We start from the raw sequence: 22,193 nt of genomic DNA, 5'->3' as shown, positions 1-22,193 counted from the left end.
CGTGGCGGCTCTGGCAAGTTTACTGCTTGGCCCCGCATTGCTGCTTGCAGCTATATTTATTATTATTATGTCACCTCTTTCCTCTCCTTAGCAAGTCTATGGCAGCCCATAGAACCGTAGGTAGGAAAATGCTGTAAATCGGCACACACATTCGGGCCCAGCTCAGCATTACCCACAGCAATTTATAGGGCCCCACCCCCAACCCGCTAGCGCCACCAGCAGGTCAAAGTTGCAGGTACATTTCTGCTTGTAACTTTTGAACCGCTTGGCCAATTTTCATAAACTTGGTATCTTTGGAATCCTTGAGTCAAGACGAATCCAACGCACCATGTGACGTCATTTTCCGCCAGGATAGTTTTCCCGCCATTTTGAATTTTGTGAAATTCAATAAAAATGTTAATTTTCCGTCAGTTTTTGACCACTTTGCCCGAAACTCGGTATATAGTATCTCTGGACTGAGGTACACATGGGGTCTCAAGGAATATTGGATATCTTTTATCGTTTAGCCGTGACAGCCAATCAAAATTGACGTAAAAGTGGTGAAACAGGAAGTGAGGTCATATCTCAGCAACCGTTTGTCGAATCAGGCTGGGATTTTGTACACACATAGTAGTCCATCCCATAACCCACCACAAAAAAAATCAGATCCCCAGCTCAAACTCTGTAGCGCCACCAGCAGGTCAAAATTTTAGCTACATTTTTGCCTGTAGCTTTTGAACCGTACTCCCAATTTTCAAAATATTGGTACACAGGTCATCCTCACACCATGTTGCACCCAGGTATGGATTTTTCGTAACGATTGAAAAAACTATCAGCTCACAGCAGCCATTCAAAATTGTGGAAAGAATTGAGGGTTTTTTTCTCATCTCTCTGTCTCCTCTGCTCCCCTTGCGCACGTTCACTGACACCATTCTCGGCAGGGGGTCCAGCCCCACTGCCCCAGCCCCTGCACCCCACCACCCACCCCCTCCTCACACACACACAGACAGACAGAGGGAGGGGGGAGAGGGAGAGGGAGAGGGAGAGGGAGAGGGACAGAGAGGGAAGAAGGGAGGGAGGGAGGGAGAGGGAGGGGGGAGAGGAAAGAATTTTGAACACCTCTTGTCGTTTGCCGGTGACAGCCAATCAAAATTGTCATAAAGGTGGCAAAACAGGAAGTGAGGTCATATCTCAGCAACCGTTAGTCAATTTCTGTTAGGATTTTTTGCACACATTCTAGTCCATCCCATGACCTCCCACAAAAAAATCCAGACACCAAGCTCTCTAGCGCCACCAACAGGTAACAGGAAGTGAGCTCATATCTCGGCAGCTCTTCAACGGATTCAAACTAAACTTGGTTTACGTGATCACACTCTCGTCCAAGGAATGCACACCAACATTGGCGAGATTTGGACCAAAGGGGGCGATGCAGTTCCTTCTGTTGCCGTGGCGGCTCTGGCAAGTTTACTGCTTGGCCCCGCATTGCTGCTTGCAGCTATATTTACTTAGTAAACTTTCATGTAAAGATCAAATTTGGCAATAGGCAGCCCAGTTTCAATGAGCAGCATAGTTGCAGTACCTGTTTTGACCATTTCCTGCACAGCGTCCCTTTAAATATATATATATATATATATATATATATATATATATATATATATATATATATATATATATATATATATATTTATTTGATTCTACAATTATCTTATATTATATTCTGTTGTATTGAATTCACTCCCCCTTATTTTCTTGGTTTATTTTTATTTTATTTTAATTTATTATTGAGACTGTGGTGAGCTTTTATTTTGGTACATACCGGAAACTGGGTGGTTTGATTATTGTTGTCGGCAGGATAGCCAGTTCCTTGGTCTCATGTTTTGACTGGAGCATATGTTTTTTTCATTTATTCTTTTAACATCTACCGACGTTCTCATGTAAGGAAGTATGGATGTAAACGGAGAGGTTAGAAGTTACGTCCTCAGCAATGTCGCTGAAGTGGTCGAGAGGATCTTGAGTTTTGTTCCAACCAAATCACTTCTCCGGATGTCGAGGTAATGAAGACCATAACATCTATCTGGCTAACTATCGTTATCGTGCATTTGTAGCGAAGTTTCTGGATTAATGTAAAGCGATGTTGGTGTCGTCAAAGCGTCTTGTTAGAACATGCAGTAATTCTATTGAGGACAATTTATAGCGTGGCTGGGTATTCAGGATCTGTGGTGTGGTGAATGTTGACGCGGCTGGATGCGGCGCTACGTTGATAGATAGGCAAGTCAAAGGCGTGTTTAATGATGACAGAACAAACATCCAGCTATATCCACTAATTAACCTAAACAACCGGAGGTGTCAAACATGTGAATGCATTACGTGTTTTACAGGACGGTAAGGTTTTTTTCTGTTCTTATTCAGATATCAGTGAGTAGCAATATATTGACCTCAGTATAATTTGTACCAACAGTGTATGCCGACTTTGGAGAAATTGTGCACAACGTGTGCTTCGCACTCAACAGCAGTTGACTTGGTTATCATCGTCAGGGTCCTACCGCTACCACGATGGCCATCTACTTCTCCAAACGCTTTCTGAGGAACTAGAGGTAAGAACGGCATTTGCATGCATCTGAATGCCAACAGTCGTCAATTGAAGGTTTTTATTTTATAATTTCAACTTGCCTGCTTGTCAATCGGATTGTTTTGTTTGAATGATTACAGAACATTTACTTGCTCCCTCGGACAGCGTTGCTGATGGTAGACAGCGAGAACTTCACCTCACCTGAATGCTGCTATCAACAGAAGAAAGGTATTAAAGATTTCAGATGCAAACTTCTTGAAAATCCATTACAAACATTACATTACATTTAGCTGACACATCTATGCAAAACAACTTGCAGATATTACACGGTCTATTGGTTACAGTCTCTGGAGCAGTGTGGGAATAGCACGCCATGGAGGGTGTAAGGGTAGGGCTTGAATTTACAGTCCTGTAAATTCAGTTTAAATTCAGTGCAGTTCAACTCTTTAACCATTACACCGCGGCCCCTAAATATCAGTAAAAATCTATTTTAACAGTACCCCCACATATTGGCCCGAGTATAAGACAATCCTGAATATCACACAGCCCCCCTTGTGCAGGAAACATTTTGTTTCACCTGTCAGAATGCTGTATATAAATTATTTCACATTTCAATAGAACACATTGCCATGACTTATTTTCATGAACACTCCTTATAATGAAACACAGAGATTTTCCTCCTCTTTAATCACTTCAGAGTTGCCATTGAATGGCTGTATCCAAAACTTACTGGTGGTTTGTGAGATAGTCATTCATTTTCCATGCTTCAGTTTCAACTGCTGTCAGATGGTCAGGGAAAACGACCAAAGCTTTCCTGTTGAGACTGTCAAACTGAAGGCAAATAAAAGCAGAGTGACGAGTCACGATTGAAAGTTGTTGTGTCCCCCCCCCTTGACCTGTCTGTCCCGCATCACGTTGACATTGATAGCTGATGGACACCCGACATTCATAACAAGGATATAGTCTACTAATTGGGACAAGACTTTTTTGACTTCTCCGTTATTGTGTGTTGTGCCATTGTTGTGAAGGATGATGGCCAAGTTATTCTGTTTGAGTCAAGACATTATTTTTGGAGCTACTTTGTCTAGTCCGCGAAAATAAGACAACCTCCTTTTTTAAACCGCTATTTTTAGAACAAAAACCCCATCTTAAATTCGGGCCAGTAAGGTATTTTTTTCCAAAGAAATGTCAGTCATAAAATCTCTATAATGTTTTTTAACAACAAGCCAAGATCAAACAAAATTAGATTTGCTGATCCAGCGGCAAAAATTAAAATGCTTTTGCCGCTTAAACTTATCACTCTTCAAAAAGAGCCCTTCTACCCAATGTTGCTTTTGCACAGTGTAGTCATACAGGTAGTCTAAGTCCAAGTAGTGATTCTTGTGTCTTACATGATTATGTCCGCCATGGTAGGCCTCGATGAGAGCTAGAGAATTCAGCTCTGTAATAGCTGAATTCTGTTATAGACAATTTCATGTACTGCTTTCAGAATACTTTTGACATTTAAATAGATTCTGACTAAAAGCAACTGACTTCCACCCTTTCCCCAGCACGACGAAACAACAGTGAAGATCCTGATTTTTCAGAACTTCTGAAGGTACTACTGCCAAACAACTGTGAGACTGTTGGCGTCGCCACCCCTGGAATCATATGTAAGGATTACATTTTCTTTCTTTTTTTGTCTCGACTTCGTTTGACACATCTCAGTTAACTAACAGTAATGACATACTTCATTATCAATTAACATTAAACTAATAAGGTGTGTGTGGAAGTTTGTACTCACAGAGAGTGTGTCTGTCTTTCCACAGCTGTAGTATTTTCCCACAAATACATTTTCCACTGGGGGTATATCAAGAACAGGTTTAGGTGATACACCTGAGCTGGTGTTCAGTAGGTTTTTGCTTACACATAAAACAGTAAGGGTGTGTTCAAAATATCGATATCGAGATACATCGTCACTGGCCTCTTCACGATACACGCATCTTATCGGAGGTATTAGTATCGATATTTCATTTAATTAAATGTGACTTTTGAATTCTACTCAACAAATGGCATTTGTGATTGCGTATCGCATCATGAACTAGTTTTCTGAAGCCTGTGTTTTACATTCACTACAGTGCAACTGTCGCTGTACAGAAAAAGTAACATTTGGTTATACATAGCATGTCTGTTTTAAAGGCCAACTTCCGATAAAACACAGTTTTACTCACTCCTTTTGAAGATCGGACGGTCACCCCAAGTTAAACTCACTTGCAAGGCTCTCATAGCGGTGCGTCACCTTGCCTGGCTGTGTTCCCCGGTGTTTCCCAATTGACATAAATAATGCAGAGAAACGAGCGAATCACGAAAGCCTTTCTGTGTTTCGTCACGTCGAAAGAAGGCGTTGGCCACAAAGGTTTATGTCGACCCATTTTTCTAAAAACATGTCGAGTAATTTTTTTCTGCTTGTTTTCAATACAAGCAACGTCTGGTGGCCCGAAATCTAGCTTAGCTTAGCTATCAGCTGGTTGCTACTCTCAGGTACACACACAGCACAAAGCCTCATCCATAGAGCAAGCCCACTCTGGTTGCTCCGTGCCTGCAGCTCGCCTAGGGGTCGCTGTCGAAAGAGCACAGCCCTGCACGCCTCCGTTGGCGCCCCTATAGTGCAGTACCACCCGGGGAAGTGGCGACTCTGTTTCCCATTACATTCTCTCCAAGAACAGGAGGACTGAGCCAATCAGAGACGCATTTCCACGAGAGCTGGAAGAGTGAGCCAATCAGAGACGCATTTCCACGAGAAACACGGAACACCCTCTCGTTTCTCCACAAGCCACCTTGCTGGCTTGCAAAAACGGCTTGAAACAAAGCAACCAGAGCGTTTTTTAAAACAGGACCAACGCGTAACACATTCAATAACAATGGGGAACACAGCAATATTACTGGCACCTGGAAATGTTTTTCACTTGTTTTGGGACAGTGCAAGGCCGTTCTTGGGACGGTTGAGTTATGGCTCAGTGGGGTGATAAGCTATCCAGTGCTCCCTTTCCTTAATCTTCAACGCGTCCTCTGATTTCTCTCTGCTACCCAACCCTACCCCCCACCCCCTCCCCCCGGTTTTGTACAATGTATTGTCTCCACTGCTTTTAGCTATACATGAGGTTTTTTATTCTATGGCTTGATGTTGTGGTTTGCAATATGGAGCTATGGAATCCTTTTTTCTCCTCATCCTTACCCAATGTTGTATAACACTTAGCAGGTACTCTGCTGTACTTTATTATTACATTTGTTGTAATGTAATGTACTGTATTGTGCTGTTTTTGGGGCGCCGCAGGAGCGGCTGCCGTTACCCTAAGTTTCCCCTTGTGGGATCAATAAACATAAGTCTAAGTCTAAGTCATATTAATCAAATGACGTTGAGAGGCCATCTTTAAAAATGTAAAAAAATGAATTAAAAAAAAATTACGCCTAAAATACTGTGATGTATACCACTGTGTCGGGATGCACATGTATCGCGATTCGCATCGTATCGTGACTCCTGTATCGGGATGTATATCGTATCACGAGGTGGTTGGAAATACTCCCACAGTTGTTGCTGTTGTTGTTGTTGTTGTTGTTGTTGAACTAGAAGCTCTGAGAGTGCAGCCAATGCCTTAGGGTCACTGACACTATAACATCTACACTCTGTGGAATCCTATGCTTTTAATGTAATGGAAGACTTTTCAAGGCTTTGGCGCTTGCTGTCGTGGAGTTAGAAACTGTAATGTGGAATGTCACCCTCATTCGCCCTATTTCGCAATGATGAAGAATCTTTTTTTTTTTTTTTATCCTGGATCTGGATCGTGATCCATATCACCACCAACATTTAATCACTTGTTCGTTTTGTCATTTCCAACCATTCTAATTCCCTAATAATAAGACTTTGTTTGCAGTGACCCCTACAGGCTTCCCTGGTGCCCCACCTGAAGAGCATGAAGATGGACAGGCTGGTTTTGCACTCCTCCTTCCCCACATAGAGGGGCTCAGAGTGAGGCCATTCCACTTCTGCAAGCACACACTCAACAACAGAGCTTTGGAGCACGCAGGTACATGCATCTGGTCATGCCTCATCGCAGTGAGTGTGTGCGTGTGTGTTTCTTGTTAACCATCCTTTGCATATGTTTTGTGCATCTCTAGGTCTTGTTGGAAACCCTGACTTGAAGGTTGTGCTGCTCTTTGGATATATGGCGTTTAAGTCCGGAGCGTCTCGCTTCCTGAATCAGCTACTGGAGCCCCTCTCACATACCAATGCCCTGATCGCAGGTGGTCATGTGGAGAAGGCCTTTTGCCCACACAGAGAATGGTATGTACAGCACAAGAAGTGCACTGTTAAAGTCATTTGGTGGTCATTTGGTCATTACCCAACCGAAATTTTCAAATCTCTCCCACTTTATTTTGTATCTCTCCCACTTATTTAAAGGTAAAAAGCCCTAATGTAGCCCCTATACATATATACAGTGCCCAACAATAATGAGTACCGGTACATCCCTGTTGAAAAATTAACACTTAGAACAATATTTTAATAAGCACACTAGTTATTCCCTAAATGATCTTAGAGTAAGTGTAATAGATCTTTTGAGCTTCCGGCAGCAAAGTAAGATCAATAGTATAACTTAAATGACATAGTTGTGCATTTTTGTGAAATCATGCTAGTGCGAAGGTGAGTACACCACTATGTTTAACTCCCATAGACAGTGTCTAACAAAGGGCCGTGTTGGCCCGAAACGTCTTGAAATTGAAAGGCATTAAAAGGGATGTCATCGGTGTGCGTTTCATCCTTGCCTTACATTGAATTTTTATTTTTACATTTTGAGTTAGCACCTGGCTAAAGTAGATGTGTGTGAGATTTGAATGAAATCCTATAGAGAGTATATCATGATCTACTTCAGTAGTCACAGCACATGTTGACGAGCATGTTTCTTTTGGTGAAATTCAGCTTCCTACTGTTGATGACATCCACACAGCCCCAAGGCGTACCACTTCCACTGCCATGCTTGACTTTTAAGCATATGGGTCAAAGATGCCTTCTGCTGACTGTAACTGTAAAAAATATGACTCTTTTTATTTATTAATTGTTACAGGGAATTCATGAAAGCCTCGGCTGTCATCCATTCACTTGAAACAATTTAAAAATCATGTTTTTTGCAGTTACAGTCGGCGGAAGGTGTCCGTAACACTGAATGACAAAGACGTCTTTGACCCATAGGGCACTTTTTCTTTGTACAAATCGCTGTTTACCACCACACATGCTTGACACCATCTAAAGGAAATTTGTTCATCTTGTCATTAGATCGCAGGACATGGTTCCAGTAACCCATATCCTCAGTTTGTTTGACTCTGATATAGACCATGATAAACAAACTGCTTCCCTCTTATCTGTCATTGTTTTCTTCCTCAAATAATAGATATAATCTTGGATCAAATTATATTATTCTCTTTAACCCACCTACCCCTAGAACCAACCTTGGAAAATTAGCATTTCAATACAATGCCCCCTCAACCTGGAATGAACTTTAGAAACAGCTAGTACTAGACGTCCTCTTTCCATTGCCTGATTTAAGTCACATACTGCGGACACTTTGCATTATCAGTGTGTGTGTTTTTGAGGTTTTGTTGTTAAGGTTAATATATTGAACAAATTCAGTGTAGCATGTCTTTCATCCTGTAAGTGTCTGCTATGTCTGCTTTGGTTTATGCTTCTTGTTATGTCCTCGTTGTGTGTTTTATCTCTGAACCTGTATCTGGGTCTTATCACATGAAATCAGACACTTTGGGACCCGACCGACACGGATTTCAATCATACTTGCTGTGCCCGTTTAGTAGCAAGGTAGCACCCCAGAACTGCATTTGTGTCAATCTGACACCAATATTGAGGGAGAAACAGACTAGCAAAGGTTTACATATGAGGGTAGGACGCTATGCATTCAGCCTTGATTATATTAGCCAGTGTAAGTCACAAAAAGATGTCTGGGGTGTTGTTTGAAGCTCTTTTCTGGCTCTACAAATTACACACAGAGTATGGAATACAACAACCTTCAGAATATGAATTATGATACATTGAAAAATTAAAAATTGAATATAAAAAAACTTACATTTTAAAATGGCTGGTTTCTTGTCTAAACATAGCCTGTAAGGTCAAAAACAACACCTGAAAATGGGGTGTTTGGTTCTTTATTCATTTCAGAGATAATGGGACATAAAGGTTGAAATGAGTTGTAATGAAGTAGTAATAGAGTAGTGTCAGGGACAGGGCTGGACTGGCCATCTGGCATAACAGGCATTTTCCCAGTGGGCCCTGCACATCGTCGGTCCCTATTCCAGATACTCAAAAACTACACAGCTTCTGCCCATTGTCAATGGACACAGTGGAAGCTAGACCATTTTAAGCATTCAGAGAAGGCAGGGTTGAAAGAATAAGCTCAGTAAATAAGTTTCTAAATGTTCAAGCATCAAAGGGTATGTTGTAGCTGTATGGCAACTAGTGGCTAACATGTGTTGAGGAATGTATGCCGAGCACTGGAGAGGTGAAACTGAACTTCTTGCATCCTCATGGACTATCTCCATCCTTCACATATTCCAATAGACATGCTGTCATGTGATAATACTATGGTAGGCTATTACCATATTTTTAATAGGTGATTTGTGTGATGCCATATTTTTGAGTCCCATTATCTCTAAAATGAATAAAGAACCAAACACCAGCGCATTTCAGGTGTTGTTCATGACATTACAGGCCATGTTTAGACAAGGAACTGGCCATTTTAAAATATAGGTTTTTTTGATATTCAATTTTTTTTAAAAATGTATGATAATTCATATTCTGAGGGTAGTTGTATTCCATGCTGCTTGTGTAATTTGTAGGGCCAGAAAATAGCTTTCAAATAACACCACGGACATCTTTTTGTGACTTACTCTGACTGATGTAATCAAGGCTGCATGCAGTATCCTACCCTCATATGTAAACCTTTCTGTTTCTCCCTTAATGTTGGTGTCAGATTCACACAAATGCAGTTCTGGGGTGCTACCTTGCTACTAAACAGGCACAGCAAGTATGATTGAAATCTGTGTCGGTCGGGTCCCAAAGTGTCTGATTTCACGTGAAATGACCCATCTAGCCTGTTGCCCTGTTCTTGCTGAGTATTGAGCATTTGTGCTGTCGCAACAACAAACAAACAAGTCACAAAAGACAACATACCCACATACAGCAAAGCATAAAAGATTGAGATATAAAAACATGCAGGACATAACCATATAGAAATATGCAGGATATAACAGAAACATGCAAGCAAACAGAGCTCATCAAGATAACAAGACATCTGCAACACCATACCAGACAACACAACATCATACAGTACATCACGAAAGTGAGTACACCCCTCACAGTTTTTGCAGATTTGTGAGTATATCTTTTCATAGGAAAGCATTACAGAAATGTCACTTTGACACAATGATTAGTGACCTTTTAACAACATATTTAACAGCTTAAATTTCTTGTTCACTCAGAAAAAAACAAAATACAGCCATTAATGTTTGAACATGTACTCACAAAAGTGAGTACACCCCAGTTTAAAATCCGGTAGAGAATGGGCCGTGTTGGCTCAAATTGTCTAGAAATGAAAAGGGATTAAAAGGGAGGTCATCAGTGTGCGTTTCAACCTTTCTTTCCATTGAACTTTTATATTGTGAGTGTGCACCTGGCTTAAATAGATTGGTGTGAGATTTGAATGCAATCCTGTAGAGAATATCATGATCTGCTTCAGTAGTCACAGTGCATGTTGACATGCATGTTTCTTTTAGGTGTATTTCAGATTGCCAATGTTGACAGCATCCATGCATCCCCAAACCATGTCAGTCCCACTACCATGCTTGGCTATTGAGAGGATACACTTTTTTTTGTAAAACTCACGTTTACTACCATACATGCTTGACACCATCTAAAGTACATTTGTTAATCTTGGTCTCTTCAGATCACACGACATGGTTCCAGTGATCCATATCCTTGGTCTGTTCATCTCTCTTGAGACCAAGATAAACAAATTTGCTTGAGATGGTGTCAAGCATGTGTGGTGGTGAACAAGTTCGTTTTACAAAAAAAGTGTATCCTCTCAATAGCCAAGCATGGTTTGGGGATGCATGGATGCTGTCAACATTGGCAATCTGAAATACACCTAAAAGAAACATGCAAGTCATCATGCAATGTGACTACTGAAGCCGATCGTGATATTCTCCATAGGATTGCATTCAAATCTCACACCAATCTAGTCAGGTGTCAGGTGCACACTCAATGTAAAAGTTCAATGCAAAGAAAGGTTGAAACGCACACTGATGACCTCCCGTTTCATTTCGAGACAGTTCGAGACAACACAGCCCATTCTCTACCGGATTTTAATCTGGGGTGTACTCACTTTTTTGAGTACATGTTCAAACATTAATGGCTGTATTTTGTTTTTCTGAGTGAACAAGAAATTTAAGCGGTTAAATATGTTGTTAAAAGGTCACTAATCATTGTGTCAAATAGGGGTGGGTATTGACAAGGGGGTCGCCATGCGATGCGATTCACATGCCACGATTCGATTATATCACGATGCATCACGATACCTGCATCATTGCGATGCATCACGATGCATTGCAATATTTACTTCAGTAAACAAAAAAAAAGTTGCTTGGGCTACTTTTTATTTGCTTCAGTAAATATAAACTTATTAACTTCAGTAAATGCGTAAGGATACAGCTTACTTGTCACTTGCTGTGTAGAATTCATAAAAAAAACCCTTTCTATGTCCTGTAATGCAATATTTTTCCAGCTCCCAGTACAAATCACACCAATCTCAATATAACACCGTCATAATAGTCTACTCTGCACTGAAACAGTAGCATTTTTTTAATTATCCCATCCAAATCATTTTGTTAAAATTACACAAAATACAAGAACATGAGTGGATACTTATTTGGATAACATACATCATATCATAGTAAGTTACTTTTAATTCAAATGTGATATGGACTGTTAGTGAATGTGCAGTGAATTATTTCTGGCACATTTGCTTGTTTTCACTGCTGGTACATTTTAACCAAAACCCCAACTCAATATTACAGGAGCCACTACTTGCTGTTCCCCAGCACTTCAGGGGTTAATCTGAAACTCGCGCTGATCCAATCAGAAGCGCCTCTCTCTCTCTCACTCACCCACTCACTCCCACACAAGCAGCAGCAGGATCAAAAGCCCCCTCTTCTCTATTGCTGTGTTCCAATACTCGTACTGTCCGCCCTTTCCGCACTGTGTTTGGGTACGCAGGGTGTTCCATTTCTAATCGCGACGGTAAAGTGTACTGTAAATTACCCGGATAACGCCCTCAAAACTGCCATTTTTCGAAGTGTGGAGTTACTGTACACTTTTCGCACTCAACGGCCGCCATGTTTGTGACGTAGTGGAGTGTCAGATCTGTCAAACGGTTGAATCTCCGTGATAACAGCATAGTTAAGTGTATCAGACAGAACGGGAATCGGAATGTACTTGCCTCGTTAATCGCGGAGGGTGGAGAGGGTACTTCACTGCACTTAAACAAGGTACACAGTACAGAGGGTGAATAATGGAACACAGCATCTGTCTCCCTCCATGAGCTAGTTGTCTCGTAACCTAGCATGTTTAGCTAACTTGCTACAGCCAAAGACGCAATTTTACAGGGTGGATTCACAAAGCAATCAAAAATAATGTCACTACTGCAATCTGCATACAGTACAGCATGATACTATTCCAACTGTAAGTTAAAGTTACAAATAAAAGGCAATCGCTAATGGGATTATTAAAAAAATGCTACTGTTTCAGTGCATACTTTTTTATTATTATTAAAGGTTCGATTTTTGACGTCATGAATCGATGCAGTATATCATAAAAATAAGAATCGCGATGCATCGTCATGACAATTCATTTGCACACCCCTAGTGTCAAAGTGAAATTTCTGAAACGCTTTGCTATGAAAAGATAAACTCACAAATCTGCAAAAACTGTGAGGGGTCAGTGTTTCCCACAGAAATTTTGGAAACTATGGGGGCAGGCGGGGTTTATTTTGTCCGTGGGGGGGGGGGGGGGGGGGGGGTCTTCTCACACGGGCCTTTTTTTTGGGGGGGGGGGGGGGGGGGGGGGGGCGGGGGGGAGGGGGTGTATTCTTGCAGCGTAAATGCAAAACGGCAAAACAATGACTACAGTATGACATTGGCGCCTGGAGAAACTGTAGGCCTGGGCCTATATTTCAGCCATTTATATTTTGAGAAATAAGGCTACATAAGATTTTAGCCATGACGTGTATAGTAGTAGTACATTGGTCATGTCAAAAAAAATGCAGTACAGTGAATAATTTCTGTTTACAACACAGTTTCATTCGTCCCTCATGCAGGGGTCTGGGAAACAATAATAAAACAAAATAGGAGCAGAGATAAGAATTTAAGAGCACTGTGAAATTGTTAACGCATAGACAAAAAGGGTCTTAGAGGGTAGGCTATGCCTTTTCCCCCACACATATCTGTAGGCGTACACATTCTACATGAGGGGTGCTGGTCACAATTCCTCCCATTAAAAGGGCTGAACAACATATTAAACATTTATGTCTATATTCATTAGCCTACACATTAATTTCTATATGCAGCCCGATGTCTCCTCTGCTGTGTCAATGAAGGTCTGTCACCAAACTCATTACAACTGTAAAACAAAGCCTAGGGAGTGTTAGTAAACTCATCCCAACTGTCCCTTCTCTGAAGGTTTTTTATATTGCTCCCAAACCCAAGTAAACTACAACAACTTGACTAGGCTTTTGATCCCTGTCTTTCAAGCACTTGTGGTTCTCTCTATAGCAGGGGTGCCCAACCTTTTTTTAACCAAGATCTACTTTTGAAGTTGATGGTCTGCCGTGATCTACCAAGTCAAATTCAAGGATGTCAGTATGAAAATTTAAGACCACCATTTATTAATCACCATTATTATGAACAAAATGTTTTCAGTAGGCTACTATGGCCGTATCTTTTCAGTGTGTTTTTAAAGTGTGTTGAATAGCCTATCTTTACAAAGCAATGCAGCACTGATAGTATGCAGAGATAATTTCAGTTATACACAAGTCATAAACAACTGAAACAATTTCAAATGGTATATAAAAGGCACATAGGCCCTATTTCTAAAATATGATGAAGCATTATCATGCCTTCAGTGGTATAGGCTACAAATTAAAAAGGGCTCAGAAATTCACCATTTGTTATGGGTAAATAGTAGGCTACTATGAGAGAGAGAGAGAGAGAGAGAGAGAGAGAGAGAGAGAGAGAGAGAGAGAGAGAGACGAGAGAGAGAGAGAGAGAAAATGAGAGAGAACTCATTGGATTGGTTAACAACCCCTGTTAAGAGTGACTTTTTCTAAGGTTTTTTTTCCAGCTCTCTGGGACAGTAGCACAGCAAAGGCTTTCTATTGTGAGTTTGGCCAATCGTTTTGTCCACAACTGAAGCAAGAAACAGCACAAATTGAAGTGAATTCCATACATGTCAACAACTAACATTTCCCTTACACGACGCGGCACGCGATGTAAACGCAGTTAGCGATGATGCATGCGACTAGCGATTTGGACGAAGATCCTCGCATATCGGCGTGTCATAACGCATCGTTGCGCACATGTTCTGTTACTCACCCGATGTTACGTGTGCACACAAGAATCAACTGTAATACCCTTACGGTCACTTCCTAATGCTTTCCCCTCATTCTGTGTTACCGTGGGACTACTTATCTAACCAATACAGAGTCTATAGGATGTATTTACTCCAGGAGGAAAATGCGAAGGAAATTCAAAATCGTAATTCAAATCGTTTTTTAACAAAAACGGATATCGTTTAAAAAAAAAAAAAAGTAAAAAAAAAAAAAAATTTTTTTTTTTTTTTTTTTTTTTTTACATTTTCGTAAACTATGGCGGCCAAATTTAAACTATGGCGGGCCGCCATAGTTTCCTCAATGTATGGGAAACACTGGGGGTGTACTCACTTTCGTGATGTACTGTATGATGTTGTGTTGTCTGGTATGGTGTTGCAGATGTCTTGTTATCTTGATGAGCTCTGTTTGCTTGCATGTTTCTGTTATATCCTGCATATTTCTATATGGTTATGTCCTGCATGTTTTTATATCTCAATCTTTTATGCTTTGCTGTATGTGGGTATGTTGTCTTTTGTGACTTGTTTGTTTGTTGTTGCGTTTTTTGCTGCTCTCTTGGCTAGGGCCCACTTGACAAAGAGGCAACTGCCTCAATGTGTTTTACCCTTGTAAAATAAAGGAGAAATAAAATTAATTTGCTTTAGATGGTGTCAAGCATGTGTGGTGGTAAAAAGTGATTTGTACAAAGAAAAGTGTCCCATGCTTAAAGTCAAGCATGGTAGTGGGACTGACATGGTTTTTTGGCTGAATGAATGGCGTCAACATTAGGAAGCTGAATTTCATCAAAAGAAACGTGTTTGTCAACATGTGCTGTGACTACGGAATACTCTCATTCAAATCTCACACACATCTAATTTAGCCAGGTGCAGACTCAAAATGTAAAAATTCAATATAAGGTAAGGGTGACGCACACACCAAAGACCTCCCTTTTAATCCCTTTCGATTTCGAGACGTTTTGGGCTAACATGGGCCCTTCTCAGACACTCTCTATGGGAGTTTAACATTTTGCAGCAGCATGATTTCACGCAAATGAACAACTATGTCATTTAAGTTATACAATCGGCCTTACTTTTCTGTCGGAAGCTCAAAAAATTTACACTTACTCTATTAGCGCGTTCAGGCAGACTGAGAACCGTGCTGGAGCCCGTTCCCACACCTAATCTCGAACTGGCCGTTGTGTTCACACCACAGACATTAACGTTCACGAACCGGAATGCTGGTTCGCAATGCGAACCGCAAAATACTTGGTTTTCTCTGCAAAATGTGACGGTAACGTGGCCGTCAGCAGTTTCATCCGGGTAACCGAGTCACGTGCGGGAAAAGTTCGGAGCCTGGTATGAACACGGGCGGTTCGCACTAGCACTTTAGTGCTGAACGTAACCGGTGCGGGCGCCGACATCAGCTCCGTTCTGGTCGGCCTGAATCCCCTATTAGAGCATTTTGGTAATAACTTGTGTGTTTATTAAAACATTGTTTCAAAATGTTACTTTTCAAAAGGGGTGTACTCATTGTTGCTGTGCACTTTGTATATATACAGTATATATACTATATATTAGGGCTGCAACTAACGATTATTTTAATAGTGGACTTATCGATAGCTCTAGTCACGATTAGTCACGGAAAAAAAGACTTAAAAAAAAGCTCCAACCTCCGACAAACCTTCCCGGCCTCTAGCGGAGGGAAGTGAAAAAAATCTTACAGCTCACAATGAGCTTCAAATCATGATAGTAGCTCATTTACTCCAAGATGCAACGTCCAATTAATACATGAGTGATTCTACGATTCGCCTACGCTTTTGGCAAAAGCAAAATGTCAATTATCAGTATTTTTTTTCAACTAAATGACCTAGATGTTTACATAGTGTATATATTTAAGTTTCCAAACAAACAAATTGCCAAGCTTAATCTTAAATCATTTGATAAATACTCTAATGAAAGCGAACATTTGCTTGATTATTTTGTCAACAGTGTTATGGACAAATACTATGTCATTTCAAACATGTATAAAAATACTACAGAGTTGAAACAACATGCGTTTGAAAGTGCTTATGTCCCTTAGCAATAATGTTGTCATTAATCTGTGCAACTGATATAGAAAATGTGATTGTTGAGCTTCATAAGTAGGATTTTATGATTCACTGTGATACAAACTGACACATTTTTCATTATAAATCCCTGTAACGTCTGATTTGAATTTAGTCACCCTCCTTACACAAGACTTCCTTCTCCAGAGATAATCCCTAGTGTCTGTTCATAGGATTTTTCCAACACATAAGGGATCAATAGCACAAAAACACTTTCAAAACAGTCAACCGTGTTACTCAACTGTGTTACGGTCAACAATGCAGGGGAACAAGTCGGCACTTTTTTAGGAGAAAAAAACAGAGAAGACAAACCCGTCTCCCTAGAACACAAATTATTTTGTTTGTTTGTCTATCAATATGGAGATAAATTGTTAAAAACATACTCCTCCTCAACTGTCATATCTAATTGTAACACCATTGACGCTAACACGGCTTGACATTTCAGCCATTTTTATGGTGTTGTGCTAACTGAGGACCTCAGAAGTTCCACCACAACACCTTAATCAATTCATGTATTTGTATGCTTTATCTGTGTTTTTCTACATGTGATTTCTAATTCAGATTCTTATGAATATGTTGATAACACAGTTGACAGGCAATTTTCCCGCTATGAGAACATGAAAAAGAATGGATTAAATTATGGAAGGATGGAGCCTTCCCATATCCTGCCAAAGAGGTTATGACATCACGTGATGTTATTCGTATGGCCTAAGACCAAACCATTACTGATTTATGGAGGGGTTTCAGACCGTGACACGGTTAACACAGTTTTCGTGGACACACACAAAATGGCAAATTTCATGTATAATGGAAAGGACAGTGGTCTTTCTTACAGTTTTGTCATATTGTGATGATTACTGTGAATCAACATTTGCAATCGTCTTGGGCAAAACAAGTTTCTTTACCTGCTAATATGAAGACTGAATCTGACATTTGGAAAACAGGACGGCATGAAAACGCCCAAAACCAGTATTAAATATTCATTCTTGCTGAGGGAAATAATGCCATATCTACACTTTCTGTATTATATGAAAGATAAATGTGTGCTAATGTCCAAAACATCATTGGATGCAGTTAATAGTTAGAGGAATTGGCAAATAAAATCCATGGACTTAAAAGCGCAGCCGAATCGTAGAATCACTCACATGCTGGGCAATTTTAGGTTTCAGTAAAGTAATAAAGCATTAGTAAAGTAAATAAAAGAGCATTGAATTAAATGAAACGATTGGACTAATCGTTGCAGCCCTACTATATACACACACACACAGTGCACATTTGGTCTTGCATTGTTTCAGTGGACATCTGCAATGTCTGGATTTATTTCCAAGTTTGCACCCAAATCCTGTTTTGATGGTGGTAGAGTTTGAACGCCTTCAAAGCCTTCTCCAGCACATCCCAGAGACTGTCAAAGAGGTTGAGGCCTGGACACTGTGGTGGCCAATTAATGTGTAAAAATGTATTGCACTTCCTGAGCCACTCTGGTGCAATGACTTGCTTCTCATTCATTAAACAATCATGTCAAAAGACATATCCTGTGGTTTTGCAGAAGATGTGAAATCTGTTTGAGAAGGGTCAAGTAATGGGAATCAGCCATCACTGAAACATTTGGTGTTCGGTCTAGGTCAGCTACAGTTTGTGCTCAAAGAATAATCACAGCTGTAATGAATATAGAATGATACAGAATATAGTGAATGAGCAGATAATTCCATCTATGCAGTTTTTTTTTCTTGATGGCATGGGCATATTCCAAGATGTCGATGCCAAGATTCATCTGGCTCAAATTTTGAAAGAATGATTTAGGGAACATGAGTCAGCCTTTTTACACATGAGTTGGCTACCACAGAGTCCAGACCTCAACCTCACTGCTTTCATTTCTGAAAGACCAGATTGACCAAATGAAATTGAAGGTGCTTATTATTGACAAAACTGAAGAAGGCAGCAGTGATTCTCTTTGGCACATGCCCCCGCCTGCTTCAAATAATTCCAATGAACAGGGTGTATATACTGCTAATGAATGAGGCAGGGGGCGAGAGCCTACCCCGTTTACAGGACGGAGACCAACTGGTGAGAGTGGCTGGAGGTGGTGGCATCCACGACAGAATACAGAGTGAACCAGCAATCCAGGGTCTCAAGCAGACACCCTTTGCGTTACTTGCAGTGGCTAAGGCTGGAGAGAAGGTGCCAAACTGTATCTGAAGGAAATAAATTCCGATGTAAATCCAGACATTTCAAAAGTTTATTGAAACTAAACTATTCAACACCAAATGTGTGGCATAGTCAAATCAAAAGGTGGTCCCACAACATTGCATATTAGTGTGTGCGTGACCTTTTTTTGGTGGTGACCGTCATGCTGTGTGGGGCAGCCATGGTGTAATGGGTAGGTAGTTGAACTGTATATCACTGGGTTGCAGGTTCGAATCCCACCCTTCACTCCCTAGCTCACTCCATGTTTTAGGTGCCCTTGAATGAAGCACCTATCCCCATACTGCTCCAGGGACTGTAACCAATACCCTGTATATGGGTGGTTGATGTTTAAGGGCGTGACACAATTAAAAAAAAAAAGTTATTCCAATTCCTGTAAAAATTGATGGAAAAAAATGGAACAAAATAGAAAAAAGTAAAGCACTTAGTGGTCCGTGGAATTTCGCCTAATTTTTGCCATTTTTGGGAAAATGTGTCCTGCATCAACACATTGCATAGGCATGTCACACCGCAGGAAATTCACTGCATTATGGCCATTTTAATCCTTTTGTATACATGACTGACATCTGAGCTCATGCTAACTTGATAATGATATTGTGTTTAATCTTAATATGTGTTTTCATTTATAAAAACCTTTTTTTCCTTCTATAAGAGCAGTCACACCACAGGACACCATAAAATGAACCTAAGCATTGTGTGACAGAAACATTGCAATATGAAGACATATTAAGAGGTTAATAGTCACCTTAAACTTCCACAGCACTCTCCAATAACTGAGGTACTGACTGGTTAGGAGCCAGTCTTTAAGACCCTTGTAGTTGGCCTTGCAGCTGCCCGTTCACAAACATTGACATACATGTCACCCCACAGGACGCAATTTGTGTTATGAAATTGAACTTGTAGTTAATATTACTGTCTTGAGTTTTTTTCACATTCACATATCTTAATATAAAGTTAATATGTATGCAATCATGCCAAATGCTTCATACATTATTCAAAATGTTGTTGGTTAATTTATATATATATTATATTCCAGGTTTCATTAATGTTAGTCACACCGCAGGATATTTGACATATAAACCTTTACATAAATCTTAACAAAAATGTTTCTTCTCATCTCATCTAAGACTAATATGAAACATAATGTACCACATCTTCTTTATTGACATTTGTTTTAAGAGGAAAAATAACAGTTTTGTAGGTTTTTAACCAATGTTACGAAAAAACAAGGCGTCACGTCTCCCACCCATATATGTTTCTTTGGATTAAAGGATCAGCTAAGTCTAATTTAAAGTAATGTAAATATTTTTCTTCTCCCTGCTCCTTCCCTCCTCCACAGCTGTTCTGCCGGGGCGTACGGGGTGGTGGGTTTGGCGCTGAGCGGCTCTGGTGTCCAGGGAGCATCTGTGTTGCTGGAACAGGAGGTCAGTAGCGCGGCCGCAGCCGAGGCCACGTTGCAGCGTCTGAAGGCCGCCAACATTCCGGAGCGCAACACTGTCGGGCTGATGTTCGCCTGCGTCGGCCGCGGACACAACTACTACAGCAACCAGCGAAATGTGGAGGCGGCAGCCTTCCGGAAAGTGTTCCCCAACATACCGCTCTTTGGGTTCTTTGGAAACGGCGAAATCGGTTGTGACCGTATTGTGAAGGACAACTACACGCTTTCCCACACAGACACAGACGGATTGCAACACGGCTACACCACGGTCATGAGTCTTGTGCACCTGGGGTAGGGACGTATAATGTAGTGAGATGCATAGTCTGATCTCGTACCATAGGCAAGGCTGTGGGACCAATGGTTGGCTTTCAAAGTGTTGTCGTTGGCGTTGTTAAACTGTTGTCAGCCCATTCAAATGACCTGCCACACAGATTAAAAAATGCACAGAGCGTTGTAATTAGAGGAAAGAGTCAGGCCAGATTCTTGGCCCAGCTACGATTATCCCCCTATAGTGCTAGGCTAGACCAAATCACCAGCCAAAAAAAACAGATTCTGCTGGTATGGTTGGTCGAGTTTAGTAGGCTTAGGAGGGACACAAAGGTTTCTTTACAATATCCTAACTCCCGTCCTCCCCAAGTGCTTGTGGCCTTGTTATGATGTTGCAAGACGTCACTGATGACAGAACAGTTTAATTCAATATCTCGCAAAAGCGCAATTGAAAGGACATTTTCTCATTTGCAATCGGGATGTTGAAAGGGGAATAGTCTCCCAAAAGTTGTGGCTAAGTTGACAGCCGACAAACTTTCTGGTTTTCTCCAGAGGCGGGGAATCACATCAAGGACGAGGCCACTAGCACACGAGAGTCAGGATATTGGAAAGAAGTCAAACTCTTCTGTTTCCAATGTATTATCTTCAAATTCCAAGTCAACTGGTATATGGGGTTTGTGTCTGACTGTTTTTGTATGTTTGATTACAGGACTTGTAGAAGAAGGAAAATCCGCACACTGCTGCTGCTCACTGATTTATTCAACACAACGTTTCAACCTTAAACTATCTGACTAAGGTTGAAACATTGTGTTGAATAAGTCGGAAAGCAGCAGTATATGGATTTCCCTTCTTCTTCTATGTATCTTTGTTTTATCCAGTACCTGTTTTTCTGGATGTGCACTTCTTTTGACTACAGGACTTAACACGATTTGAATCGTACTTGTAATCAGATGTTATTCACTTTGATATTACATTTAAAATGGCAAGTTGTAGATAACTGGGAAATGAATGACTACCCAGACCTAAATGCTTAGTTTGCTTTTTCAGACAGTTTTGGATACCAGTCAGTAATCTAAACAAATGAAGAATCAACATGCATACAACTCTGACATGAAACAAATAGTGAAAATAAATCATGTGTATTTTATTTCCTGGATGTTCTTTGGCGTTATTATCATTACTAGCATTGTTTTTTATTATCAGCTTGTTGTTTTGAGGATGTTTGAGCAGGAGCACCGTTTCTTTTTCCATGTCCCTAGAATCACATTGCTGTCATCTGTCGTTGTACACAACGAGACGTCTTTTGCACATTTTATCTTATCATATAAAAGAGTATTTTTAAGTTCCAGGTTGATGTTGGGGAGCTGGGTTTATCAGATTACATTTTTTCTCATTCTTTGACATTGTCATATTAAACCTGTCAATTTTTAGGTGATATATGATTTCTTAGATTATTTCCAAATTCCAAAATAATTTCCAAATGAGAGATTTTAGACAAGTTTTTAGTTTCTTTTTTTATTAAGTGAAAAGTTTAAATACATTTCATCAGAAATTGGTATACTGCATTGGGTCTAACCTGATTATCATCGACTTTCAAATCTTTTCGAGACTTGGTCTGACCAAGAGCATAACAATGAACATTTCCCAAACGGTATTTCCCAAATGCCCCCCTTGGTTTGCTAATGATTGCTTGCTTCCCAACAAAGTGGGAGGAGTATTTGCGGGAGTATTTGCGGGAACTCAGAAAGACTTGCATTGACTCTTGACCTGACTGGTAGCAACGCTGAATCTGTCGCGTCACTAGGAAGGCGTGGCCTGACTACATTGGGTCAACAGTTTCAGATATCCTTCCACAATCTTTTAACAATAGTTAGTAGAGTAGAGTATTATTGATACAGAGGGAAATTAAGGTGTCAAGTAGCATAGTTGGCAGAAATGTCCTATTCCTCGCAACAG

The 22,193-nt window shown here is 40.5% G+C and overlaps 1 protein-coding gene across 1 annotated transcript; it reads left to right on the top strand.

Moving 5' to 3' along the window:
* The first annotated feature begins 1,818 nt into the window (after positions 1-1,818).
* fbxo22 (F-box protein 22) lies at positions 1,819-21,384 on the top strand. The gene is made up of 7 exons (XM_063188634.1): positions 1,819-2,030; positions 2,438-2,573; positions 2,689-2,776; positions 4,099-4,200; positions 6,460-6,612; positions 6,704-6,869; positions 19,872-21,384. The coding sequence occupies exons 1-7, from the start codon at positions 1,924-1,926 to the stop codon at positions 20,263-20,265; spliced, it is 1,146 nt and encodes a 381-aa protein (XP_063044704.1). The 5' UTR covers positions 1,819-1,923; the 3' UTR covers positions 20,266-21,384.
* Positions 21,385-22,193: the final 809 nt, after the last annotated feature.

The sequence above is a fragment of the Engraulis encrasicolus genome, chromosome 22 (genome assembly GCF_034702125.1).
Source record: "Engraulis encrasicolus isolate BLACKSEA-1 chromosome 22, IST_EnEncr_1.0, whole genome shotgun sequence".
Taxonomy (NCBI): Eukaryota; Metazoa; Chordata; class Actinopteri; order Clupeiformes; family Engraulidae; genus Engraulis; species Engraulis encrasicolus.
This window is presented reverse-complemented; position numbering and strand designations above follow the sequence as displayed.